Below are 23,823 nucleotides of genomic sequence, written 5' to 3'. Positions count from 1 at the left end.
GATAAAAAAATAAAAATAAATAAAATTGACCAAATTAGTTACGTACTCTCTCTCTCACATGTTTTTCAACAATGAAAAGTTGTGATCGATAGCTAGCTAGCTGGGGATAATCATACATAACGAAGATTAATTAGGGTAGTCAAAATCTGCCAATCCCCGCGATCTTTCCGGCTAATTTGACATTTACAAAGTCCAAACTTTGACATTTTTGCAAGAAGTAATTCGATTTTACCTCTATACCCCTAGCTTCTCCACAAAAGGTCGAGTCTATAATCTATATCCACCTCTCAAGGGCATAAACGACATTACACATCGAGCCATTCTTCAACCAGCTGCCCTAAATACCAGTATATAAAGACATCAAATCATATGTATCAGACCACGAGAGGAAGAATTGAAACACAACACAATCGACAAATCTTAGAGAAATACGAATATACGTATATGGAAGGATTGATTCCATTTCTTATGCAGTACGCGGCGAAGAAGAGGAACATTATTTACCGGAGCCAGTCGGAAAATTCCACCAGAGGCCGGAGCTACCACCTCCTCCTCGCCGGAGATTCTGCGGACGGCTCCTCCCACCGCCGGACCCGCTCCGACTTCCAGCCTCTGGCTTCTCGCCGGGAAATCGGAAACATCGTCGCCGCCGTGAAAGGCTCCGGCGCGGCTACTCCGGCGAACGGCGGGGAGAATGGACTCAGACGCAGGGGTACTGCTGGTGTTCATTATAAAAGCTAGTTCAGCCAGGAGACGCGTTTATTAGAGATTAGATTCTTATAATTTGATTATATATATATACACACATATATATTTATGTTGGTTTGGAAGTAATTATTGGTTGATTTGTTGTTCTTAAATTTGTGCCTGCAATTGTAAAATTCTTCACGTTCATTTGTTTTGTAGTATGATTTTTCAAACATGTAAAAATTACTTCTTTTGATTAGTAACAAAGATAATTTGAGAAATGTAAAAAAAAATTATATGTTATATTAATAAATAGATTATTAAAAACTAATAAATTAGATAAGAAAAATATTATTGTTTTTTTAGTTTGATAATAATTTAAATATGATATTTTAGGAGATTTAAATAATATAAAATCAAAAAGACAAATAATAGTAAAAAAAAATAAAAAAATAAACACATTAATCCTAAAAGTTAAATATATATAAAAAAAACACACATACTGTACTCTCTCAATTTTTTTTTCATTTATCTGAATATACGGATAAAAAAATAAAACTAAACAATAAAAAATAATTTTTTCTTATTTCAACTAAACAAAAGAAATTGAGACATTTTTTTTTTTCCTATTTCTCTGCACCAAACACCCCCATAATAGTTAAATTTTCAATGGACTGTATTGATATAAACATATAGTTGTAATGAAAGTTGAGGTGGTGGTTGAGTTGGATCGAACAAGGCCATGTCTAAACTTACAACTCATATTCCATCACGGCCGAATGCAACACAGACGTATTAAGCTTCAAAATACACCTGAATTCAGCACAGACTTGTTCACTAAAATTCCACTAGGATTCAGAGCTAAAACGTAGTTCAATATGCAGTGACTAGCTTTGTAGCCACTGTGAGCTTGGTAAGTGGAAAACACTTTATTGTAGACGATGCACCGGTGAGGATTATTGTTGAGTGGTGGTGGCGGCGGAGTCGGAAAGAATTCCTTCATTATTCATTATGGTGGTGACGAAGGAAAAATTACCACCTGAGCAAGCAAGACAAACTGCGAGGTACTCGTCCTCCGGCAACTAATCCATATTTTGGTGCAGTCGCTTTGATTTTTACCACAAGTCTTCCGCGTTATTGAGTCTTTCCTACCGCATCTTGAGTGACACCACCAAGTTCAAATCCTCTAGAACCATGGCGGATTTCCGATCGAATGAAAATCAAATCAAGCATACAATAAGGAAATTAATTAAGGGAGAAGAAGAAAGGACTATTTGTAAATTTAAACACGACCGTGTTCTATGTAATACGGTCGTATTCGTTTTGATTCAACTGTCACTTTAATTTCTTAGTGTAGCTGTGTCAACACCGATGGTACAAAAATAATACTTCTTTCGTCCCACATATCATATCCATGTTGCAGTTTTTCTACGTCCCACATTCCATGTCACTTTATTTTTTTTGAAAATGATTACACACTTTAATCTCATTTTAAATTTTTTAATTTATTTTTTTTTAATTTTAATTTAACTAATTAATTATATTAATCTTAATTTATAATTATTTATATTATAAAATAATTATTTTACTACTACATTCTTAATTATCTACTAATTACATTCCTCCTAAAATAACTATTTACAGTACGAGACACGGTATGCAAGAAAGAGATAGTAATAAATTATTTTGAATAAGATAAAAAAAATATATTTGATTGAAACTAATAATAAATTTTTATTATTTTATATAATAAAATATTATATTAAAATACTATTGAAATTTCAAATTAGAATACAAATTCATAGAAAATCAATATCAAGCATGCATCTTCACCGAATTCACGTTTTAAGGGTAAAACGGTAATCCAACCCGGAGAGAAGGTGGGATTGAAATTTTGAAACTCACTTTGGAATTCATTTACCCTACGCCGCCGATGGCGTGCAGGTCGGTGTTCGATGCTTCCGCCGTAAAATCCGATTTCGAGAGCGCCGGAATAAGCCCTAATTTCGTCCCTCTTGTCTGGAAGCACGTCTTGAAGAATCCTAATTGTCGGTGGGATGAAATTCCTTCTCTTCCGTCCGCTGCTTATGCTCTCCTCAATTCCAAATTCATGCCCTGCACCTCAACTCTACATTCCGCTGTGGATTCTTCCGACCAGGTCACCACGAAGCTCCTCATCAAATTAAAGGTATCTGAGATTGATTGTTGACGTTGATCTTTAGAAACCACTTCCGCTTATACGGTTTGGCGTTCTGAATGTGTGTATGGTAGTCTGTGTTAGATTTTGTTTTTATTGTTAAATTTGATTGGACTCTGAGAGCCCTAAAAGTTCATACTTGCTGTTTGGAAGTGATATAAATGCACGATGTATTTATTATTGCTTAATTTCCTTGTTAATTTCCCCGCATTGGCTATAAGCACTACTCTGCACACTGGAATATCGAGAAGTCTGCCATGAGCAACATATTAGGCTTTAGAGGGCTGCTGAATTGGATCATGAATGCCAACTTGTAGCTAACAATTGTGTGATCTGGATAGCAATCTGTCAGCTATAAATACTTAAGTTACAAAGTGTTCAAAATACACTGTTTAGATAGAAATACAATTTTGTTTTCTTTTCCCTTGATACAATACTTAGGCTATTAGTTATTTTTATTTTCTGGCTAGAATGGAGAATTCGTGGAGGCCGTGGTGATGAGATATGATACTCGATTGGGTAAATATGATGGAAAGCCTCGTCCTGGTGGTCCTAGGGCAACCTTGTGCATATCATCACAGGTAGGTGATAATACTCCAGTTGCTAGCCAGTCTTCACTAACTTTTAGTTAATATTTTTTATGCTTAATAACTCCACTCTAACTTTCTACAATTTTTCTGACCCAAGGTTGGGTGCAAAATGGGATGCAACTTTTGTGCAACAGGTAGCATGGGATTCAAGAGCAATCTTTCCTCGGGAGAAATTCTGGAACAATTGGTGCATGCTTCTCAAATTTCAGCTATTCGAAATGTTGTCTTTATGGTATATTTTCTGTGCCTGTTGGTTAAGATATAATTTAGGTGTTACCTAGTATCTAAAATGCTTCAAAGATATAGTTGTTAGAGGTGAATTGCGTGCTGTGACACAGAAGATCCCTTAAGCCGTGATGCATACAGTCCTACGTGTACCATAACAAGGATCATAGAGATACTCATAAAATAAGTACTTAAATTTATGTGGCAGTCATTAAGCATAAAAAAATGGTAGTACTCCAATGCCATTATAAAATATCAAATTTGATGTAAATAGTATAGAAGTGTTGCAATAACATGGACGGCAGTCATTTTAAGCACTTTTTTTGTTCTCTCTCCTAGTAATTGTTTAGCAATGAACATGGCAAGCATCTCTGGTATGATTGATATTGCACAAGCTGCTGTTTTGAGTAATTGATAATTCTAGAGTGCATTTGTTTCTGTGTTGATGTTCAATTTATTAGTATTGTTTCTTGTTGCTCTAATTGATGGTTACACATTTTCTTTTACCATGAGTAGGGAATGGGAGAGCCACTAAATAACTATGCCGCAGTTGTTGAAGCTATCAGAGTCATGACAGCTCCCCCGTTTCAGCTATCACCCAAGAAAATAACTGTCTCAACAGTGAGTGACATATTGGGAGATCCTTCTAGTTTTAGATATATTGCAGTTATCTTGCTTTTCGAACTGTCTATTCTTGTATTAACCCTTCCAGCAGTTCTTAAACCTCAGCTCCTATTTACATGTAGAGTAACAGATTGCTTTGCTGCTTGTAAGCCATCTGAATGTTGTTAAATATTTGTTTGATCATATGCAGGTTGGCATAATTCATGCTATTAACAAGCTACACGGAGACATGCCAAACTTGAATCTAGCAGTATCACTTCATGCACCGGTACAAGACATCCGGTGCCAGATAATGCCTGCAGCAAGGGCATTTCCTTTGGAAAAACTAATGAATGCATTGCAAAAATATCAAACTATCAGGTTTTATTTTTTTACGCTGTTTTTGTTTTTTATGATTTTTCTTTTATATGCATTCAGATTATTTATGCAGATTTTGATTGCATACGAATAATAGAAAACCTCACATTTTTATTTTATTTTATTTTATTTTTCTGTAGTCAGCAGAAAATATTTATTGAGTACATAATGCTTGATGGTGTGAATGATGAGGAACAACACGCTCACCAGCTTGGGAAATTGCTGGAGACATTTGATGTGGTCAGCTTGAAAATAACTCTCGATTCTCTGTAATCGACATGTTTACAAATTTACTTTAATAGTCTTTTCTATCCTGACAGGTTGTGAACTTGATTCCTTTTAATCCAATCGGTTCTCTAAGTCCTTACAGAAGTAGCAAGGATCAGAGAGTTGTGGAATTCCAGAAAACACTTAGAGGAACCTACAACATTCGAACAACAGTTCGAAAGCAAATGGGCCAAGACATAAGTGGCGCGTGTGGTCAGCTGGTAGTGAAGAGGTCATCTAAGACTGCCAATCTCATAACTGATATTGAAGATCTTCATATTTGATGTTACTTACAGGTTGGTCCATTTAGTTCACTAAACTAGATTCAATAATCATATTTACAACAAATATATCATTACAGCACGTTAAAATTTATTTCAGTGGTCAAAAGTCATGCATGCGCGTACATCATTTTAGGTTGTTATGCACTTGCATTGTTTTCCTTGTGATCGATAAAGCCTAGCAACAGTCTTTAGTCTATATGGATGCATATTTGTCGCCCAAGTGACAAACATGCATATGTATACGTATACATACACATGTTTGTATATAGAAAGAAATGGTGAAATGATCACGTTTGTTTATTGTAATTTGAAATTGACTTGAAATGAAATGTTGATTTGAGTTTTTGTTTAAATAATATTTAGATTTATTTGAGATCTACAAAAACAGGCGATGATAATTAGATACCCCATCGCTTCAAAAATGGGTAAGATACTATGTCCAATAGATTTTGGCAATACATGTACATAGTAGCATGAACACAGCTTCTCTCTGTACAAAATATTTCATATTCTTCGAAGCGTTCTTGCGTCGGGTGATTGGATTTATGCTGTCAAGAACAGAATCCATGCAAGAATTTGGACAATATTCTTAGACATTTTCAGACAAATATTAATTAGGCAAGCAAAATGATCTTACCTTTGGACTTTTGAGTCCCTTCTCCTGTATCTTGTTCAGGTGAAGGGTTGTAATCCTCATCTTTACTGTCGTCGTAGTCGTCACTTGTCTCGCTATCTATGTCGATGATTTCTACATAAACAGAATTGAGCATTTTATTCTAGACTTTATTCCAAAAAGAAGAAAGCAAATCACAAATACACACCCAAACAATCATATGAACATAATAGATTGTATAAAAAATTACCCGAGTTCCTTGCTCGCTTACTTCCAATCAGATATCTGCTGACTTTTTTGGGCCGTGAATTTTCAACATATATTTTACCAGCAAGCGATATAATTTCGTATAGCATAGTATATTATTAAAACACAATATATGAAATTATGAAATCGAACAAACAGTATATATAATAATTACCTCTCGCAGTCTGAGGTAAATCTTTGCATTTAAAGGCTCGAATCTCATTCTCCCCGACACCAACATGCTCATCCAAAAAGTTCTTTATATCATCTACCTCAATGCCCAAAACAGCGGCAAACTCCTCCTCCACTCTCGCAATTCTTGACGCCAAATGCTCGACAGAATTTAATCTACCTTTACCAATCTTATCAGCCTCCGACTTCCTGCGCTTGAGACGCTCTATAGTTCGACAAGCCTCCAAATTTCTGCGCCTCGACTCCTTCATTCTCTGCTGAAACTCCAACTGTTCTTTCCTCAGTTCATCGACATTCTGCTCCACACTCACTTTCTGTCTCTCCAAATTCTGAATCTCGTCGTTCATTTGCACCAGCACCGCCTCGCTGCAGCTGATCTTCTGTTTGCAGGCTTCAATGGTGTCATCCTTTTCCTGTATTAGATTCTCCATTTCTTCGATTTTGTCCTTCAGCTCGGAGATAGTCTTGTTTTTCTCACTGATCATCTTGCAATGATCCTCTCGAAGATTAGAGTATCGAATGGCAGCTCTGTTTTCTCTTTCAGTCGATAAAATGTAATCTTCTCTCAACCTTTCGATCTTTTCTTTTGATTCCTCAAACTTTGTTTCTAAGATGAGCAGCTTTGCGTTTAAGGTTGAACTGTCGAACCCTTCCACGCCTTTCATTTTCTTGACTGAATTCAGATCTTTTGATATCGACATTGTTTGCCTTTCCACGTTTCCCAACTCCTCCTTCACATTATTTTCTGGGGTTTGTGTGTTTTCGACATTTTTGGGCTTCAGGTTTTCAGATTTTTTCGAACACATTGTTTAAGTTCCTCAGCTAGTCAAGATTTTCCGACTCACAGCAAATACAGTGATTCTGCATATGAAAATTAACAACGGTAGGAAAACAATGAAGAACATAAGACAATACGATTCTTATAACCTCGTACATTACATATCGGCCGAGCAGCACGCCGTAAATCATAGGTTTCTAAAATATACATATGAAGGGTATTTCCTTGAAAGTTGAAAATGTACCTGCTGAAATGGAGATGTTGAAGATGCCAGACGTTGCTCATAAAACGACCAAGAAGCTCATGGTTTAGGTGTCGACGAGAAAAGCCCCTCCATTTTAGAAGTTTTACGAGGAGTGGAGATGCAGACAAAAGGGCGAGAGATTTTTGGAATGTCTGACTCTGCGCGTGGCATCGAGAGGTGTGAAGTTTCGAGAAAGAAATTTTTTTGAACTTATTGTGTTTTTTCTTTTCTTTGAAATTTATTTAAAATAAAAATACTTCCTCCGTCCTCCGTAACAAAATATCTATTTTTATTTTTTAGTAACTGTACTATCTTACGACTTACAATATATTGCTATTACCTAATAAGGTTATTTTAGTTATTTCTACTTTATTCCTATTATATTCTAATATAATACTAATATTTTTAAAGCTACGCGCAAAAAATAATGGATATTTCTTTTGGGACCGAGAGAGTATTAATTTAAATTTTTATTTAAAAAATAATGTATTTTAAAAGAAAATAGTACTTTCACCCGTCTCACATACCATGTCTATGTTGTCGTTTCTGTCCGTCCCACATACCATGTCACTTTTTTTTAAAATATTACACACTTTAATCTCATTTTAAACTTTTTAATTTATTTTTTTAATTTTAATTAAACTAATTAGTTATTTTAATCTTAATTTATAATTATTTATATTATAAGATATTTATTTTTCACTAATATATTTTTAATTATACTTAGCAGACACTGTAAGTGGCGTGTCTACAGCGTAGCATACACGATATGTGAGACGGAAATACTAATATTTTTCCCTTGGACTGTGTCTACAGTGTAGCATACACGATATGTGAGACGGAAATACTAATATTTTTCCCTTGGACTGTCAGGTATATTTATTGAATGTAATATATCGTTTATTAATAATATGTCATATTGATTCTAATTTAAAATAATAAACCACTTATATATAAACTATTGAATCGTTTAATTTAGTTTAATTTAATTTTTATTTTTAATTGAAAGATTAATCTCTTGTCAAGTGCTTTATATTCCATTTTACATGAAATTCATTTTTCTTGTAAGTGATAAATGGTCTATGGAATTTGAAAAATTAGTAAGAGACTTGATTCCACTACTTATCATTAGAAATACAATAGATTGCAATGTCCATAAATGAAACATAATTAATGATTATATCCCACATGGGAAGGCCTAGTAGTGTAATGTTGGGTCGGTTTGTGGGTTCAAATCCTCTCCACGTTTCAATTGGTCTTGTTTGTCATACATGATCGATTATGATAAAGTAGTCGTGTGAGGAAGTCTCACTAAAGATGAATAGACGCCGTCCATCCCCATCAAAGCCTCGTGGCACCCTTTCTCCACGACAATCCCATTTCTAAGGACTACTATTGTATTCGCATTCTTAATTGTCGACAACCGATGTGCGACTACAATGGTTGTCTTATCCTTCATCACCTTGTCCAATGCTTGTTGAACTATTTTCTCAGACTCGGCGTCTAATGAACTTGTGGCCTCGTCTAGGAGAAGTATCTTCGGGTTCTTCACGAGAGCCCGTGCAATGGCCACTCTTTGCTTTTGTCCCCCCGATAGCTGAATCCCACGTTCCCCTACTATTGTGTCGTATCCCTGCAATAAATAACAGTTGATTACATCAAATAATTATTCAAATTAAAAAAGAAACCTGTAAAAAATAATTGTTTTTGTTGATATTATCTTGGTTTATTTTAAGAGACTTAGGATACGAATCCGTCCTCAATAAATCTATTCTCCGTTTCTACCCGTGGATGTAGCCAATATGTTCTCGGTGAACCACGTAAATCTGTGTCTTCTTCACGTTTTTTTGTTTGTTATTCGATCATTAATCCTAATCCGTCACAAGAGTTTTTAATCTAAGTTTTTTGTATCGACGAAATTGGATTTTGAAAAAACATGACCTGCTGCAAGGTGCTAATGAATTCATGTGCATTAGCTGACTTTGCCGCGGCTACGACTTCCGCCTCAGTTGTATTTTCTCCCTTTCCGCTAGCAATGTTGGCTCGGATAGTGTCGTTGAACAAGATAGGCTCTTGGCTCACAAGCCCCATTTGTTGCCTTAGCCATTTCACTTGGAGCTTTTGTATCTCAACTCCATCCATTGTAATAACACCCGAATTTGGGTCGTAGAATCTTTGTAGTAATGAAATCACAGTCGATTTCCCACTCCCACTCTCCCCAACTAGAGCTACAATCTGCATTTTCAATATAGGCCATGAAAATTAATTGAAGATGGTTGTGGGATCGATTGCATTCGAAGAATATTCATCACCTCGCCGGCGCAAATTGTTAAGGAAAGATCTTGCAAAACTTGAATGTCTGGCCTAGTTGGATAACTGAAAAAGACATGTTTGAGCTCAATTTCTCCATCAAAACATGTCGGAACCATTCCTGAATCGTCGCTAGGATCTATTTTTGATCTGCTCTCAAGAATTGCAAATACAGAGGCAGCTGCAGCTTTTGCTTTGCTTGAATCTGTGGTGAATGAGCTCGAGGAAGATAGAGCCAATGCTCCCATATTTACAGCATAATAAACCTGTAAAATCGTCGATAGGTACCTAACTATTCTCACATTATTGTCTAAACATTATTCTTCGGAAGAACTTACTCGAAAAACATCCAAGGCAGTAGTTCTTCTTCCCTGAACAAACATAGCTCCTGCATAGAAGATCGCAGCATGGATCATATACAAAAAGCACATCGATAAACCAAAACCAGCGGCGTTGATCACTCCCTGCTTAATCCCATCTGCAATTGGCCTTCGACATTTCTCTGTAAACACATTAAGAATCCTATCTTGGGCACAGAAGGATGCCACTGTTCTTATGTTACTAACGGCGTTGTTAGCAACTTGACTCACTTCTTCGTACCTAACCTAAAATCATTTCAATGTTCTTATTTTTGTTTCCATCTTACATGAGATATGAACTTAAAAAGTTTCAGAAAACATACCTTTGCATTTCTGCTAAATCCTTTCATGGCCTTCATTTGTATGTGTGCATTGAATCCTATAATAGGTATTATTGCAAAGGCGACTAACGACAACTCCCAACTAGCATGGAAAGCTATCGCCAATCCAACGGCAATCGACGCCGCTTGCTGAACAAGCTGCGAGAGGTTATCGCCAACTAAAGCTCGGATCATGGCTGCATCTGTAGATAGGCGCGAACCGATTGCTCCACTAGAGTTCTCCGGCTTATCGAACCAACCTATTTCCATATTAACGACCTTCTCGAAGCATTTGAGCCTAATACGTCGTATCAGCCTATTCCCAGCCACTCCGAATAAAAATGACCTCAGCAAAGTAGAAATGAGAGCTATCACTCCTATGATGAACAGCATCAGAGCCCCGAATTTCGAATCTTTTCTCAGTTTATGTGGTGATTCATAAAATGCACCGATGACACTGGACATCACCAAGGCGAAAAATGGCAAGATTGTACCAGAAACGACAGCGAATCCGGTTGCTGCTACTAGTATAAGCTGCTCGGGCTTGTTAAGTCGAGCAATTCGGAAGATTGAAACTTCTTTAATCTCTTGCAATTTTTCAGATGAATTGATGCTGTAAGGACTCACCATTTGTGTGTCGATCGAATTTGAGTCTAAAAAACTAGCCGTGCTTTTCGTTCCGGTTGAATCCGGTCGATCTACATTGGAACTTATGCAAATTTCAGAATCATATTTGCTGGTTTGCTTCACAACATCATGCAGAACTTCTTGGGATGATACCAGGGTTGAATAAACTCCCTCGGGATTCTCGAGCAATTCCGAGTGCTTCCCTGTAAATGCAAACAAGTAATTCAAACTTTTGGACACATAAAATACAATGAAGCAGAGGCTGCTGCAGCTCTACTTAAGAGCTTACCTTGTTCGACAATCCGTCCATGGTGAAAGACTGCAATCATATCTGCATTTCTGATAGTGCTCAACCGGTGAGCCACAACAACTGTTGTTCGATTTACCTTCATTTCTTCGAGAGCCTTTACAACATTTCTCTCAGTGTTAGCATCCAGTGCACTTGTTGCCTCGTCGAAAAGCAAGATTTTTGGGTCCTTTAGGATTGCTCTAGCTATGGCTACTCTCTGTTTTTGACCACCAGAAAGCTGAATCCCATGCTCCCCAACCATAGTTTGCAATCCCTACATGAAAAAATACATAAAGTATATTATGTCGAAGTAAAGAATTTCAGACAAATGGAAAATGGTCGATAACTCAAACACCTCAGGTAGTTTGTTAACAAAGTCATTCAAATTTGCTAGCTCAGCTGCTGCTATGATCTCTTCAGAAGTTGCTCCTTCCTTTCCATATGCAATATTTTCTATAATGGTAGCAGTGAACAGCATAGGCTCTTGGCTCACAATGCCTATTTTTGATCGAATCCACTTGAGTTGGAACTTTTTCAGATTAATCCCATCGATTAAAACTTCACCAAACTGTGGATCATAGAATCTTTGTATCAAAGAAATCACGGTAGACTTCCCGCTTCCGGTTTGCCCAACCAAAGCAGCTGTTGCACCACTAGGAACGCACAGACAGAAGTCATCTAATATTTGTTCTTCCGGCCTCGATGGATAGAAGAAAGACACATTTCTTAGCTCAATTTCGCCACGTATCTCGTTTAATGACATCCCTTCTGAGCTGTATGCATCGATGGATGGGCTCCGGTTAATTGTCTCGAAGATTTTGAATGCCGCTGCTTGGGCAGTAGCAATTGCAGCCAAGCAAGGCGTCGCTTGCGACAAAACGCTGCAATATATAAGTTGAAATTGAAGATAAGGTAAATGTGAACTAATGGTGTTAAATATGTATGTATGTACCTAGAACCTGCTACGACGGCAATGAGTATAGTTAGAACCTCTCCTCCTGTGTAGCCATTGTGCAAGATCATTCTTGCACCGAACAAGATGCCGCATCCGTGACTGCTAAACAGGAAAAGGGTGTTGAATCCATAGTCCAGCCCGATATTGAAGGCTATAGTTGTATCAGCTTTGTATGAGGTGGTGAGGAACTTCTTGTATTTAGCCACCGCTTGCTTCTCCAAAGTAAATGAAGCTACCTAAATGAAGTCAAGACCTTGATGAGGATAGAAGCTATATATAATATTTGTGATGCGTCGTAAGAACTCATTCATATTTATAATGACGTACAAATCAGCTAATTAAGTCAAGAATTTTATAAATCTAATAGTATATAATATATATTCTAATTAAGTCAAGAATTTTATAAATCTAATAATATATAATATATATTCTAATTATATCTTTAACACTCCTATTCTAACTCAAAGGTAAAATCGAACAACTTGGTTTGCCAAGATAGAGCATAAGTACTATTGCTAGAATCATTCACCGAGTCAGAAGCAATGTTCTCAACTGAGTTAGAGCAGAAACAGAATTTGCTAGCTCACAATAGAGATAGAGTCGGAACAAGACTTGCTATCTCACAACAGAGTTAGAGTTAAAAATAGAATTCACTCGCTCATAATAAAGCTAGAGTCGAAAACAAGATTCGTTCACTTATAACAGAATTAGAATTGGAAATAGGCCTCATTCAGTCTCAATGGAGTTAGAGTCGAAAACATGACTCAATAGAATTAGAGTATGTAAGTGGAGATCGAAATGGCAGCGACAGCACGGTAAAGACAAATACATAAACAATTATGTCAACAAATATGGGATATAACGTGTTATAGATGTACTCGAAGAAAATTAGGCTCCGATACAAAACTCGTAAATATTCATAATACCTATGAATCGCTTAAATAAGTCGAGAATCTTAACATATTCAATATACTAATTAACTTACAGTTCGAATAGCGCCAATGACTTGTTGGACGACGTTGGCTGCTTTAGAATGTGCTTTTTGGGACCGAGAAGCTATTCTTGCCCTGAAAAAATGCATGATCCTTCCCCACGAGAAAAGCAGAGGAACTGATGACAACATGACGAGTGTAAGAAGCCATCCTTTTACAAAGGCGACGACAAAGCCTCCTACTAAAGATGAAAGAACTTGGATAAGCTTTCCAACCTACGAGCAAACCATGAAGTTAATAAGAATTAAGTTTGGATGGCACGACACACATGTCGTAGAAATAATTAAAGAAGAAAAACCACCTTCTCCCCAATGGCATCATGAATAAGGACAGTATCGGCAGACATCATTCCAACGACTTCTCCGGCACTCACTTCCTGGTCAAAGTAAGCAATCTCTTGCCGCAGTACAGCTTTTAGATAAAGACATCGAATTCTTGAAGCCTGCCTCTCCCCGGTAATCATCCAGCAAGCCACCTCTTAACACATATACATATGGAACACTTTTTGCTCGTTAATCGAACTTAATGATAGCAAACATTAAAAGAGAATCGACACCATGAATCTTGTGCTTCTGCTTTGGTACTTACGGAGAGATGCTGCTGCCCCACACCCCAGAGCTAAGTAAATAACTTTAAGTGATACCTACAATATAGAGTTCTCATTATGGATTATGATATACTTTGGATGTGTTTGTGTTGTCATAAATTAAGGTTGTGCATACCTTAGAAACATATGAAACAGTTTGGTGGCTTTGAGCTGATCTACCAAAAGCGTCGATTGCCTCCCCCAAGAGGAGGGAAATTAAGGGCTGAGCTAATCCATTCCCAACGGCGCCAATCATCCCGACACTCATCAGAACTTTGTCTGTAAAATCAGAAAAGGAGAAGAGCTTGAGGAAAGGGACAGTCTGCAACAGCTCCTTCTCTTTGGTTTTGGCCATCCCAATCCTAATTTGCTTAAACTTGCTCCTGCAGCAGCATTACAACACTACTATATATATGATATATCTTGTTCAAGAACTTCCGGGGAAATACGAATATTGTAAGTTAAGCATGTGAATTGTATGATCCTTCAATCTCTCTATGTATATAATATGAGAAGACAGCAGAATCCAGACAAGACAATACTTCAAAATCAAATTCAGACAGCATAACTTAAGATACTGAGATTGTATATGGTTAGAGCTCAGAAGCTAATTAGAGTAGACGACATATATAGCAGCAGTATTTCCTTCTAATCATTGTATTGTATAAATGATTTTAAAAGAGATGTAGCACTTGTTAAACAATGTTAAATGACTGTCACACCTAAAAATTTAAGTTTAAAGGGATACACATCGTCTATTTATTTATATATTAGGAGTGTCAGCCACCACGCCCTCTCATGTACATGATAGATATACGCCACTTACGAATTTTGTACGTGAACAACAACGAATGGGTGCATATACGCGACTTATGAATTTTGCACGTGAACGACAATGAATGTGTTGCGGTGAAACTTGAACACGGATTTATGTTAAATGTTAAAAGGACCAAACTTAAGTTTAAACGAATACGTAGTATCTATTAATTTATATATTTACAGCAAATCATCAATAAAAAAAGTCCTCAAAAACGATGTTCACACATCATGAGGTCGAACTTCATCAGCAATAAAAAAAGTACCAATAATGGACCAAATTATAAAGAAATAAAGCAAAAAACGTGGGTTCTTCGATTGGATGAGATTTGGGAATACTTTTGGTCCATGTGATAGTGATTTGAACAATAAACATTTCTGGTGAGATACTTTCGAATAGCAGTTGCGAATTCTCGCCTAGTAAAAAAACAATGAGCATTTTTTTTTATATATATTCATGTGAAATATTGACATGAATATAAAAATAATTCTAATAAGTTAACAAAGATAATTTTCTCCGTAGAATTTGAGGACACTATTAAATATTTTCTTCGTCTGTCTCTAAGGTCATATTTTTTTGTAATTTTTTATTAATTTGTACTGTATTTTGATAGAATAATTAATATTCAAAAATCAACTAAAAAAAAATCCATAGAGCCGGACGGAAGTAATATTTTTTTTTTTCTATTTTGGCCTAGTTTGTAACAAGATTCTGAACATATTCTATAATATATATATGTATATATATATAAATTAATAGATACTCGATCCTACAAACAAAAATAAATAAATAAATAATTTTTTCTACAACATTAAGTGTGCTACTTGGTTTTGCTCGTGCATACTGTCCACTCTTTATTGGAGTAACATTATGACTTTGTTTCCTTATGTTCTCAATGTTGTTTTCACGTTCTTAATCAAAATTTCTTGAATATAAAATTCATAACTTAATTTTCATTAAAAATGTTGCTATTGTAGCTACACCCCACGAAGAATTGCATGAGTTTACACATTTTTTAATCTAAAATATCACATTTAATTATGTCTCTTAAAAATGTGTTTATTTTTTTATTTGACTTTTAAAAGGCAAAAAAATAACAGAATAAACAGAAACACACACCATATTAAAACCAATGTTGAAAAATATGAACATATTTGTTTTAAGAGGAGGAAGTATCTATTTGCAATAGATTTAATAATTTCCATATTCTATTTTTTTTTTTTTTTTTTTTTGACTATTTTGAAACTTCAACATATTTTTAAATATATCTAAACATGCCACATCATAGCTTCATTAAGAAACACTGCATATCTATTTACAACAAGGATAAGGCCATTAACAATAAAGGCTGTGTTTAATTTACTTGTATTGTAGGAGGGGTTTTTGTTAGTTTTTCGAATAGTAAAAATATTTGAATTCAGAATAACTTGAAAATGAGTCTAGGTTTAATTGTGTTTTGGATATAGTGATATAATTTTTTAATTAAAACAATGCTTGAGATTGTGTAATAAATTATTTGACGTTATGGAAATTAACAAAACATTAATATCTAAAAAAAATTGGTGTGATATAATTTTAAAGTATAATTATGTAGTATAAACATATAAGAGTATTATTGTCACACCCCGGCCCGCAAGCCACGCAGAGCCAGGCGTACAAGTCAACACGAGTTTGCACAATTATTGTTGACATGTCTATTCAATTCATTTAATCTGTAATCAACTTTAGATAATGACCTAATCAAGGCTCATTGCCAAACAATGGCCCAATCCCGGAGACGTCACCATTATGAAATAAATTTAACTTATAAATATGTGGTATAAGGAAATATTTGTGGTTCAAATTAATAAATGTTGTAAAAAGTGTCATGTGACACACATCTTAAGCAATTAAAATAGTCCCAAGTCAAGATGCAAATGGACAATGGAAAAACAATACCAATAAGAGGCCAAAGTATTAAGGAAGTAGAAAATGAATAATTTTTGGCCACCTGGTGTGATTTTAAATTAAAAACGAGCATTTTTAACATATGCACATTGCAAGTTGGCCTGTAACACAGACACATAAAATTTATCTATATTAACATGAATAGACAAATAAACGATACTCTTAGGTTAAATTATTCAAATGTGAACTTGTCCTTCAATAATTTTTTTGGTAGCTAGGTTTTGATTAAGTCCACACTTAACTCTTGTTATGTTTGTTGTCCAAAAGTTTTAACTTATAACGGGTCAGATTATTCTTTCTCGAACACCTTTGCTGGCCTGACAATCTCTCGACATCTTTAAGAAATTCGCCAGTTGAGTCTCACTACACTAGCACAAAGTACAATTTCTTCTTGAGAAGAAATTAAATACCTCAGAATTTTTAACTCCGATCCGTTCATGGAGAAGGTTTTCCTCTTGATTTGGTGACTTATTCTTCCATTCGACAATTTCTTTTCACTTCTTATCATTTCGCGTAGTCTTTTTTAAGCATTACAACTTTGTCTTTTTTGGGTTCTACAATAACATTAGATAATCTAACTTCACATTGCATAATTTTGACGTTTCACTTTACTTTCAACTTCCAACTTTCGTTTCTTTCTTTTATTGTCTTCGTACTTTTTTCCTACGTAGTGATTTTCCATTTCCTCTTTGTTCGCATGGTCTATCCATCACATTCTTAAGAAGTATCAATTTTTTGCTATCACAAGCTAATATAATATATAAGTGAAAGTGTGAAACTATGCTAGCCTCAAGTGAGTATGGAATAAGATGAAACAAAGAGCATATTACATTGGAGTAACTTTGTCAACTAAACGCTCTTTTTTTGAATAAGGTAAAAAAAGCATGAATCAACAAGTTAGCATGGTGTTAATTCGATCGGATCAACATATTCAATAGAGGTGACAAATATATATTTATATTTATTTAAGCATTTTATACTACAATATATATAATATTATAACTCTAACATATATTATTTTATAACACATCATATGCTGACCTAGGTATAAATATAGGATGATAACTTATATAACATATGCTGACCTGATCATATCAGTACCATGCTGACTTGACCGGATTAACACATGATTTGCTGCATCCAATAAAAAACACAATTACTTGATGGTTTTAATTAATGAATATATATGCATATATATATATATATATATCTTAATCATAACGAAAAATGAGGATTTATTTATCATTTTTTCAAGGGAAAATAATTTTTATATGAACAATTTACATTGAATATATTCTTTTTGAGAAATTTAAGATATTAAATAAAAACATGTACCAATTAAACACACAATATATGTTTCAATTATAATTGTTTTATCTTTATTTTATATAACCAATACTTTATTAATGTGGATTCCACATAAGGGAACTTTTGCATACATCATTACCATACTTCAATTATAGCTTTCTTGCAATTGAAAAAATTATTATTATTATTTTAAAAAAATAAATAAATATCAAGAGAATGAAATGGAAATATCTATAAAGAATATGAGGGAATTATTGATGAATAAATATTGCTATCATAGGAAAGTCACATTGAATTAATGTATTAAGATTTATTTGTTTTTTAGTTGTTTTGGAATACTAAAAGATTTAATAGAAAACAAATGTTTAATACAATATAAATAGATATTTAAAAAACATATTATTTACATTAAAAATAAAAATACTCCTTGTTAGGTATTATATTTTTTAGAGAGAATTTTTTTTATTAATAGTAAAAAAATAATTATGAAAAAAATAACTAAACATATCAACTTTTATATTTAAACTCAGATTTGTTTTATAACTCAAGCTTTACATATATTAATTGACAACATATTTAATAGAATTATTTGAATAACCATAAACTCTGGGTATTATTATTATTATTATTATTATTATTATGGATTTGTTTATTGGATTTTTTTTCTACTCTTTTTTAATTAAATAGTGAGTTGAATGTTATATTTTATTGAAAAAAAACATGTATATTTTATTGGATTTTTTTTCTACTCTTTTTTAATTAAATAGTGAGTTGAATGTTATATTTTATTGAAAAAAAACATGTATATTTTATAAAAATTGCAAGCATACAAAGTAAAGTTCTTCATAGAGTTGTAGAAAATATAGAATTTTACAAGAGAATGATGCAGATTATCTTATGTCATTGTAGCATTGATATCTGAAACATACAGTATCTTTAGTTAGTTTATTTTTATACAATTTTTTTTTAAAAAAAAATATTAGCAAAGAAAAATATATATATATATATAATAATAAATATCAACAAAAATGTAAAAAAAAAAAAAATTTCTACGTCTATTTAAAAATAAACATTTATTTTTAGCAAGTATTTTCAAAAATATTATATTTCAATTATGATGAATTATAGTTTTGATATAAGACAAATATATTATGATAAAAAATATGAATGTAATGATATTTACGTAAATAAGTATAAAAGTGAAAGTAGGTGTAACATGGGTTGGGTTCATATTTACTAAAAAAATAAATATTTACTTTATATTTGGACAAATAAAAATAAAAATAATACTTCATAAATTTTCAATTTTACAATAAGAGACTTAAAATTATGAATACTGAACAAATACGCTCATAAAAGTTATTCAATCAAAAAATATTTTCACATTTTTACTATGAAATCCTAACAAATTCCTATAAAATATTATATAAAAACTACTATTCAAATTTAAAATTAAAACTTTTAAAAAAATCAACTCAAATGCAACCATAGTTTTTTTGCACCCATTCCAAATCGAACCGAGATACCTAATCTATAAGGATTTCACTAATAAGACATAGTGGATTTTTTTTTTTTTTTTTTAATATGAGAACCCGCGGCCGTTACTCGAAAGTATGCACTGGTAAACTTCCGGTCGAACCCAAAACCTGCAAACCAGGTTCGACAGAAAAGTCACACTAGGCGAATCATGTGTGGCAGGTGGTGGACCTGAGAAAACTCATAACCTCATATTCACAAGTCCAACCCGTACGCCACCTAGTTATCTCTTACCAGACTTAATTCAATTTTATTTATATAAAAGGTATAAAAGTTAATTATTATTTTATGCATAACAAAATTATTTTAACAAATCAATGGTGGGTCTCAATGAATGGGTTCGATATTTTCTATATATATATTATTAAAATATTAAAAAAAAAAGTTAATTAACAGATGAAAGATGAATAAAATATTGAAATTTTAGACATTTTAGTAAAGTGACTTTGGAATGCTTTTAAAACTTTTAAATTGCAATTATTGATATATAATCCATCCTTTAGTGATATAGATGTTTTGAATTTGAGATGAATAAAATAAAGTGATTAGAGCTGAGAGTGTATAGTTCAAAATAAATAAATAAAATACTCCTTGGGTTTTATTTTATTTTTTTCAAAAAAAAAATTACATATTTGAGTTTTAAATAATAATAGTTTTAATTGTAATAATGATTTGATATAATATTTAATTAAATTTTTTTCAGTGTAAAATAAAATAAAAAAAGATATTTATAAAATAGTTAATAAAGAATTCCGAATTTGGATTTAATTTATTCTCCAAAAAGATAAATACAAAATTGAATTTTAAATAATAAAATTTTAAATTTAAATAATTATTTAATATAATATAATCAATATTAACATGTTATTTTAAATATTATATTTACTGTAATATAAAAAGGAATAACTATTTAACTTTATAATTTAACTAAAAAAATAATGAATAGTGTGATTTGAGTTAAATTTTTTTTTTTTCCAAAAAATATAAAATAACATATTCATCTATAATATTTATCAATTAGTTCAATTTATATTTATATCTTTGGGTGAAAGTGAGTAAAAATACTTTTAAGCATAAAAAAATTAGAAAATTTTATGTAATACTATATTGTTTAAATTATAATAATTATTTGATTGCTTCATTTTTTTTAATATTAATTGATTTTAAATTATTAAAACCAATTTTTTTAATTTAATTGTTTGTATTAATTTATAATTGGTACAGTACACTGATTAATTTTCAATACATAATAATATGAAAAATGATTGGGGGATTTAACAAAATAATAATAGCCCAACAAAGAGTAATAGCATAGTAGAATTAATCAAATCCATCATCTTGTGAAAATCAATAGATCAAATAAAATCTAAAATTTAATATTTTTTCTGGTACTAAAGACCAGCAAACTTAATAAACAAGATACAGAAAAAAAAAAAAGTGAGATCCTGGTTTCTTCCATGGCAGAGTTTTCATGTGACATGTAGCAAAGAGTCGATACAATTAAAATGCTTAATTACAAGCTAGAAAAATGAATGATGAAAATGATTGATCATGATGAAGTAGTAATTGTGTGAAGTCTCACTAAAGAGGAGTAGACGCGCCGTCGCTCATCTCCATTAAAGCGTCGTGGCACCCTTTCTCGACTATGCTTTTATTTTTAAAGGCAGCTATTGAATCTGCACCTCTAATTGTCGACAATCTATGTGCAACTACAATGGTTGTCTTATCCTTCATCACCTTGTCCAATGCTTGTTAAACTATTTTCTCAGACTCGGCGTCTAATGAGCTTGTAGCCTCGTCCAAGAGTAGTATTTTTGGGCTCTTAACGAGGGCCCGTGCAATAGCCACTCTTTGCTTTTGTCCCCTGGATAGCTGAATCCCACGTTTCCCTACTATTGTATCATATCCCTAGGAACAATTGATCACATCAAATAAGTATTCAAATTTTTTTAAAAATAAATGTAAGGAACAATTGTTTTCGATTTAAGTTTTTTTTTTTTTTTATTGATGACATTGGATTTTCAAGAAATATGACCTGCTGCAAACTGCTAATGAATTCATGTGAATTTGCTGACTTTGCCGCGGCTATGACTTCTGCCTCGGTTGTATTTTCTCCCTTTCTGCTCGCAATGTTGGCTCGATAGTGTTGTTGAACAAGATAGGCCCTGGGCTTACAAGCCCCATTTGTTGCCTTAGCCATTTCACTTGGAGCTTTTGTATCTCGATTCCATCCATTGTAATGACACCCGAATTCGGGTCGTAGAATCTTTGTAGTAATGAAATCACAGTTGATTTCCCACTCCCAGTCTCCCCAACTAGAGCAACAATCTGCAATATATTGTCAATGTAGAATATTTATGTATGAAAATCAAAGATGATTATGGAATTTCATCGAAAATATTTGTCACCTCGCCACTGTGAATTGTCAAGGAAAGATCTTGCAAAACCCGAATGTTTGGCCTAGTTGGATAGTTGAAGTAGACATGTTTGAGTTCAATTTTTCCATCAATACTTATTGGAATCGTGCCTGTATCTTCACTAGGATCAATGCATGATTTGCTCTTCAAAATTGCAAATACAGAAGCAGCTGCAGTCTTTGCTTTGCTCAAATCTGTGGTGAATGAACTCGATATGGATATCGCCAATGCCACCATGTTTACAGCATAATAAACCTGTATTATCAGGGAAGTTATATATGCATTAAAGCATCTTCAATAAAATGAACGACTCGATAACATTACCAAGAAAACATACACAAAAAACATCCGAGGCAGTATATCTTCCATCCTCGACAAAGTGAGCTCCCGAGTAGAAGATTATTGAGTAGATCAACTACAAGAAGCATATGGATAAGCCGAAGCCAGCACCGTTGACTTATGTTATTAACAGCTTCATTAGCAACTTGACTTGATTCCTCATACTTGATCTACAATAAATACAAGAAAATATTTATGATTTGGGGAGGGAGGATTGAGAACAAAGATACAAGACTTTTGGAAGAAAACCATTATCTATTCCATTGAAAGAGTTACAATATATATATATATATGGCGGCAGCTACAGTGCTGAATTTTAGTATTATGCTTAACAACATCCAATAATTAAACTGACAGAAAGTACACGACGTTACTATTGACAGCACATTATTTATATTAATATAATACAAACACATCACATAAATTAACAACAAATGATATAGACTCGGACAGCTCATGCAAAGTTGATAGAAGGGAATTATTTCGAGCAAGCAAAAGTATAACTTATAAATGATGTTATCTTAAATGAAATGCAACATTCAGATTCTTGAGTTTAGAAAATATACCTTCGCACTAATACTAAATCCTTTCCTAGACTTCATTTGTACATATCCATTAAATCCAATCATAGGTGTCATTGCAAGGGCGACCAAGGACAATTCCCAACTTGCTTGCTGAACAATCTGTGAGAGGTTATCGCCTACCAATTGACGAACCAAAGCAGCATCTGTAGAGAGCCGTGACCCGATCTCCCCACTAGAGTTCTCGGGCTTGTCGAACCAACCTACTTCCATGCGAATCACTTTCTCAAAGCACATTAGTCTAATACGTCGAACCAACCTATTCCCGGCCACACCAAATAAATACGACCTCACTGGATTAGCAATGAATGATGTAACTCCAAGTACAAGCATCATTAGAGCCCAAAATTTTGAATCTTTTTTCAGTTTATGTGGGGCTTCATAAAAAGTGCTAATGATTTTATACATTATTAAGCTGAAAATTGGCAAGATTGCACCTGCAATAACGGCGAATCCAGCTGCTGCTATTAGTTCGGGTAGCTCAGGCTTGTTAAGACAAGCAAGCTGGAAGATCGAAACTTCTTGATTCTGTTTTGATGTTTTAGATGAAGGTGTATCAATTGACATCTGCTCTAAGCCACTGGCTGTGTTCTTCATTGTAGATGACTCAGAATCCAAATATTTCATTGATGGCATTGTTTCAATAAATTATATCTTGGAGTTCATGTCGATTTCACATTTATGTTTGTTTGTTTGCTCGTGTAGGACTTCTTGGGATGATACAAGGTTTGCATAAACCGCCTCAGGATTCTCAAGCAATTCAACATGTGTGCCTGTATGTTGAAACAAAGTTGAACACAAATGAAGTTTATAAAATTTTAAGGGTGTGCTTGTTTTGTGTTTTTCTTTGAAGAAATTCTTTTATGCCCTGTATATAAAATTTATATAGATAATATAAAAATAATAAGTTTGTATAATATATTGATTATTTTAGAGAAATGCGTTATAAATTTTTTTGTTAAAAAAACAAATCCTAAATTATTCATCTTAAATCATAAATTTATTTTTGCATGTAAAAAAAAATAAAAAAAATCTATATATATTCTATTTTATATGTAGTATATTATTTTATAATTCTTTAAAATTTACAAATAATATCAAATATTTAATATAAATATATAAAAATAAATTATTAT

At 33.3% G+C, this 23,823-nt stretch overlaps 3 protein-coding genes and 1 pseudogene across 5 annotated transcripts; 1 reads left to right on the top strand and 3 right to left on the bottom strand.

Annotated features, from left to right (window-relative positions):
* The first annotated feature begins 2,557 nt into the window (after positions 1 to 2,557).
* LOC127257098 (uncharacterized) lies at positions 2,558 to 5,581 on the top strand. Its single transcript, XM_051283408.1, has 7 exons — positions 2,558 to 2,875; positions 3,355 to 3,465; positions 3,572 to 3,706; positions 4,216 to 4,320; positions 4,514 to 4,683; positions 4,821 to 4,920; positions 5,001 to 5,581. Exons 1-7 carry the CDS (start codon positions 2,621 to 2,623, stop codon positions 5,229 to 5,231), a joined length of 1,107 nt encoding a protein of 368 aa, XP_051139365.1. The 5' UTR covers positions 2,558 to 2,620; the 3' UTR covers positions 5,232 to 5,581.
* LOC127257106 (uncharacterized) lies at positions 5,561 to 7,416 on the bottom strand. Of its 3 annotated transcripts, XM_051283420.1 has the most exons (5): positions 7,305 to 7,416; positions 6,266 to 7,143; positions 6,095 to 6,136; positions 5,869 to 5,979; positions 5,561 to 5,779 (listed from the first exon to the last, which is right to left on the bottom strand). In XM_051283420.1, the coding sequence occupies exons 2-5, from the start codon at positions 7,086 to 7,088 to the stop codon at positions 5,775 to 5,777; spliced, it is 981 nt and encodes a 326-aa protein (XP_051139377.1). In that variant the 5' UTR covers positions 7,089 to 7,143; positions 7,305 to 7,416; the 3' UTR covers positions 5,561 to 5,774. The 3 variants fall into 3 exon arrangements, with proteins under 3 accessions (XP_051139377.1, XP_051139383.1, XP_051139391.1); XM_051283426.1 differs by lacking the exon at positions 6,095 to 6,136; XM_051283434.1 differs by lacking the exon at positions 5,561 to 5,779 and having other exon boundaries at positions 5,944 to 5,979; positions 6,095 to 6,129.
* Positions 7,417 to 8,392: 976 nt separating this feature from the next.
* Positions 8,393 to 14,648, bottom strand: LOC127255264 (ABC transporter B family member 11-like). The gene is made up of 12 exons (XM_051280738.1): positions 13,879 to 14,648; positions 13,745 to 13,799; positions 13,458 to 13,633; positions 13,150 to 13,371; positions 12,162 to 12,400; positions 11,565 to 12,090; positions 11,210 to 11,483; positions 10,297 to 11,123; positions 9,953 to 10,219; positions 9,617 to 9,880; positions 9,246 to 9,539; positions 8,393 to 8,937 (listed from the first exon to the last, which is right to left on the bottom strand). The coding sequence occupies exons 1-12, from the start codon at positions 14,095 to 14,097 to the stop codon at positions 8,584 to 8,586; spliced, it is 3,717 nt and encodes a 1,238-aa protein (XP_051136695.1). The 5' UTR covers positions 14,098 to 14,648; the 3' UTR covers positions 8,393 to 8,583.
* A 6,251-nt stretch (positions 14,649 to 20,899) lies between these two features.
* On the bottom strand, positions 20,900 to 23,323 carry LOC127252988 (ABC transporter B family member 11-like; annotated as a pseudogene).
* Positions 23,324 to 23,823: the final 500 nt, after the last annotated feature.

The sequence above is a fragment of the Andrographis paniculata genome, unplaced genomic scaffold, assembly GCF_009805555.1.
Source record: "Andrographis paniculata isolate CXL003 unplaced genomic scaffold, ASM980555v1 Contig12END, whole genome shotgun sequence".
In the NCBI taxonomy this organism is placed as follows: Eukaryota; Viridiplantae; Streptophyta; class Magnoliopsida; order Lamiales; family Acanthaceae; genus Andrographis; species Andrographis paniculata.
This window is presented reverse-complemented; position numbering and strand designations above follow the sequence as displayed.

Excerpts from the sequence above, each read along its gene's own strand:
- LOC127257098 (XM_051283408.1), top strand. The coding sequence starts at position 2,621 with ATGGCGTGCAGGTCGGTGTTCGATGCTTCCGCCGTAAAATCCGATTTC. Across the intron at positions 3,466-3,571 it reads CCTTGTGCATATCATCACAG|GTTGGGTGCAAAATGGGATG; the intron begins GTAGGTGATAAT and ends TTCTGACCCAAG. Across the intron at positions 3,707-4,215 it reads TTCGAAATGTTGTCTTTATG|GGAATGGGAGAGCCACTAAA; the intron begins GTATATTTTCTG and ends TACCATGAGTAG.
- LOC127257106 (XM_051283420.1), bottom strand. The coding sequence starts at position 7,088 with ATGTGTTCGAAAAAATCTGAAAACCTGAAGCCCAAAAATGTCGAAAAC. Across the intron at positions 6,137-6,265 it reads TTTACCTCAGACTGCGAGAG|TCAGCAGATATCTGATTGGA; the intron begins GTAATTATTATA and ends GGCCCAAAAAAG. Across the intron at positions 5,980-6,094 it reads TAAGCGAGCAAGGAACTCGG|AAATCATCGACATAGATAGC; the intron begins GTAATTTTTTAT and ends CTGTTTATGTAG.
- LOC127255264 (XM_051280738.1), bottom strand. The coding sequence starts at position 14,097 with ATGGCCAAAACCAAAGAGAAGGAGCTGTTGCAGACTGTCCCTTTCCTC. Across the intron at positions 13,800-13,878 it reads CTGTTTCATATGTTTCTAAG|GTATCACTTAAAGTTATTTA; the intron begins GTATGCACAACC and ends TCTATATTGTAG. Across the intron at positions 8,938-9,245 it reads TCATTAGCACCTTGCAGCAG|GGATACGACACAATAGTAGG; the intron begins GTCATGTTTTTT and ends TATTTATTGCAG.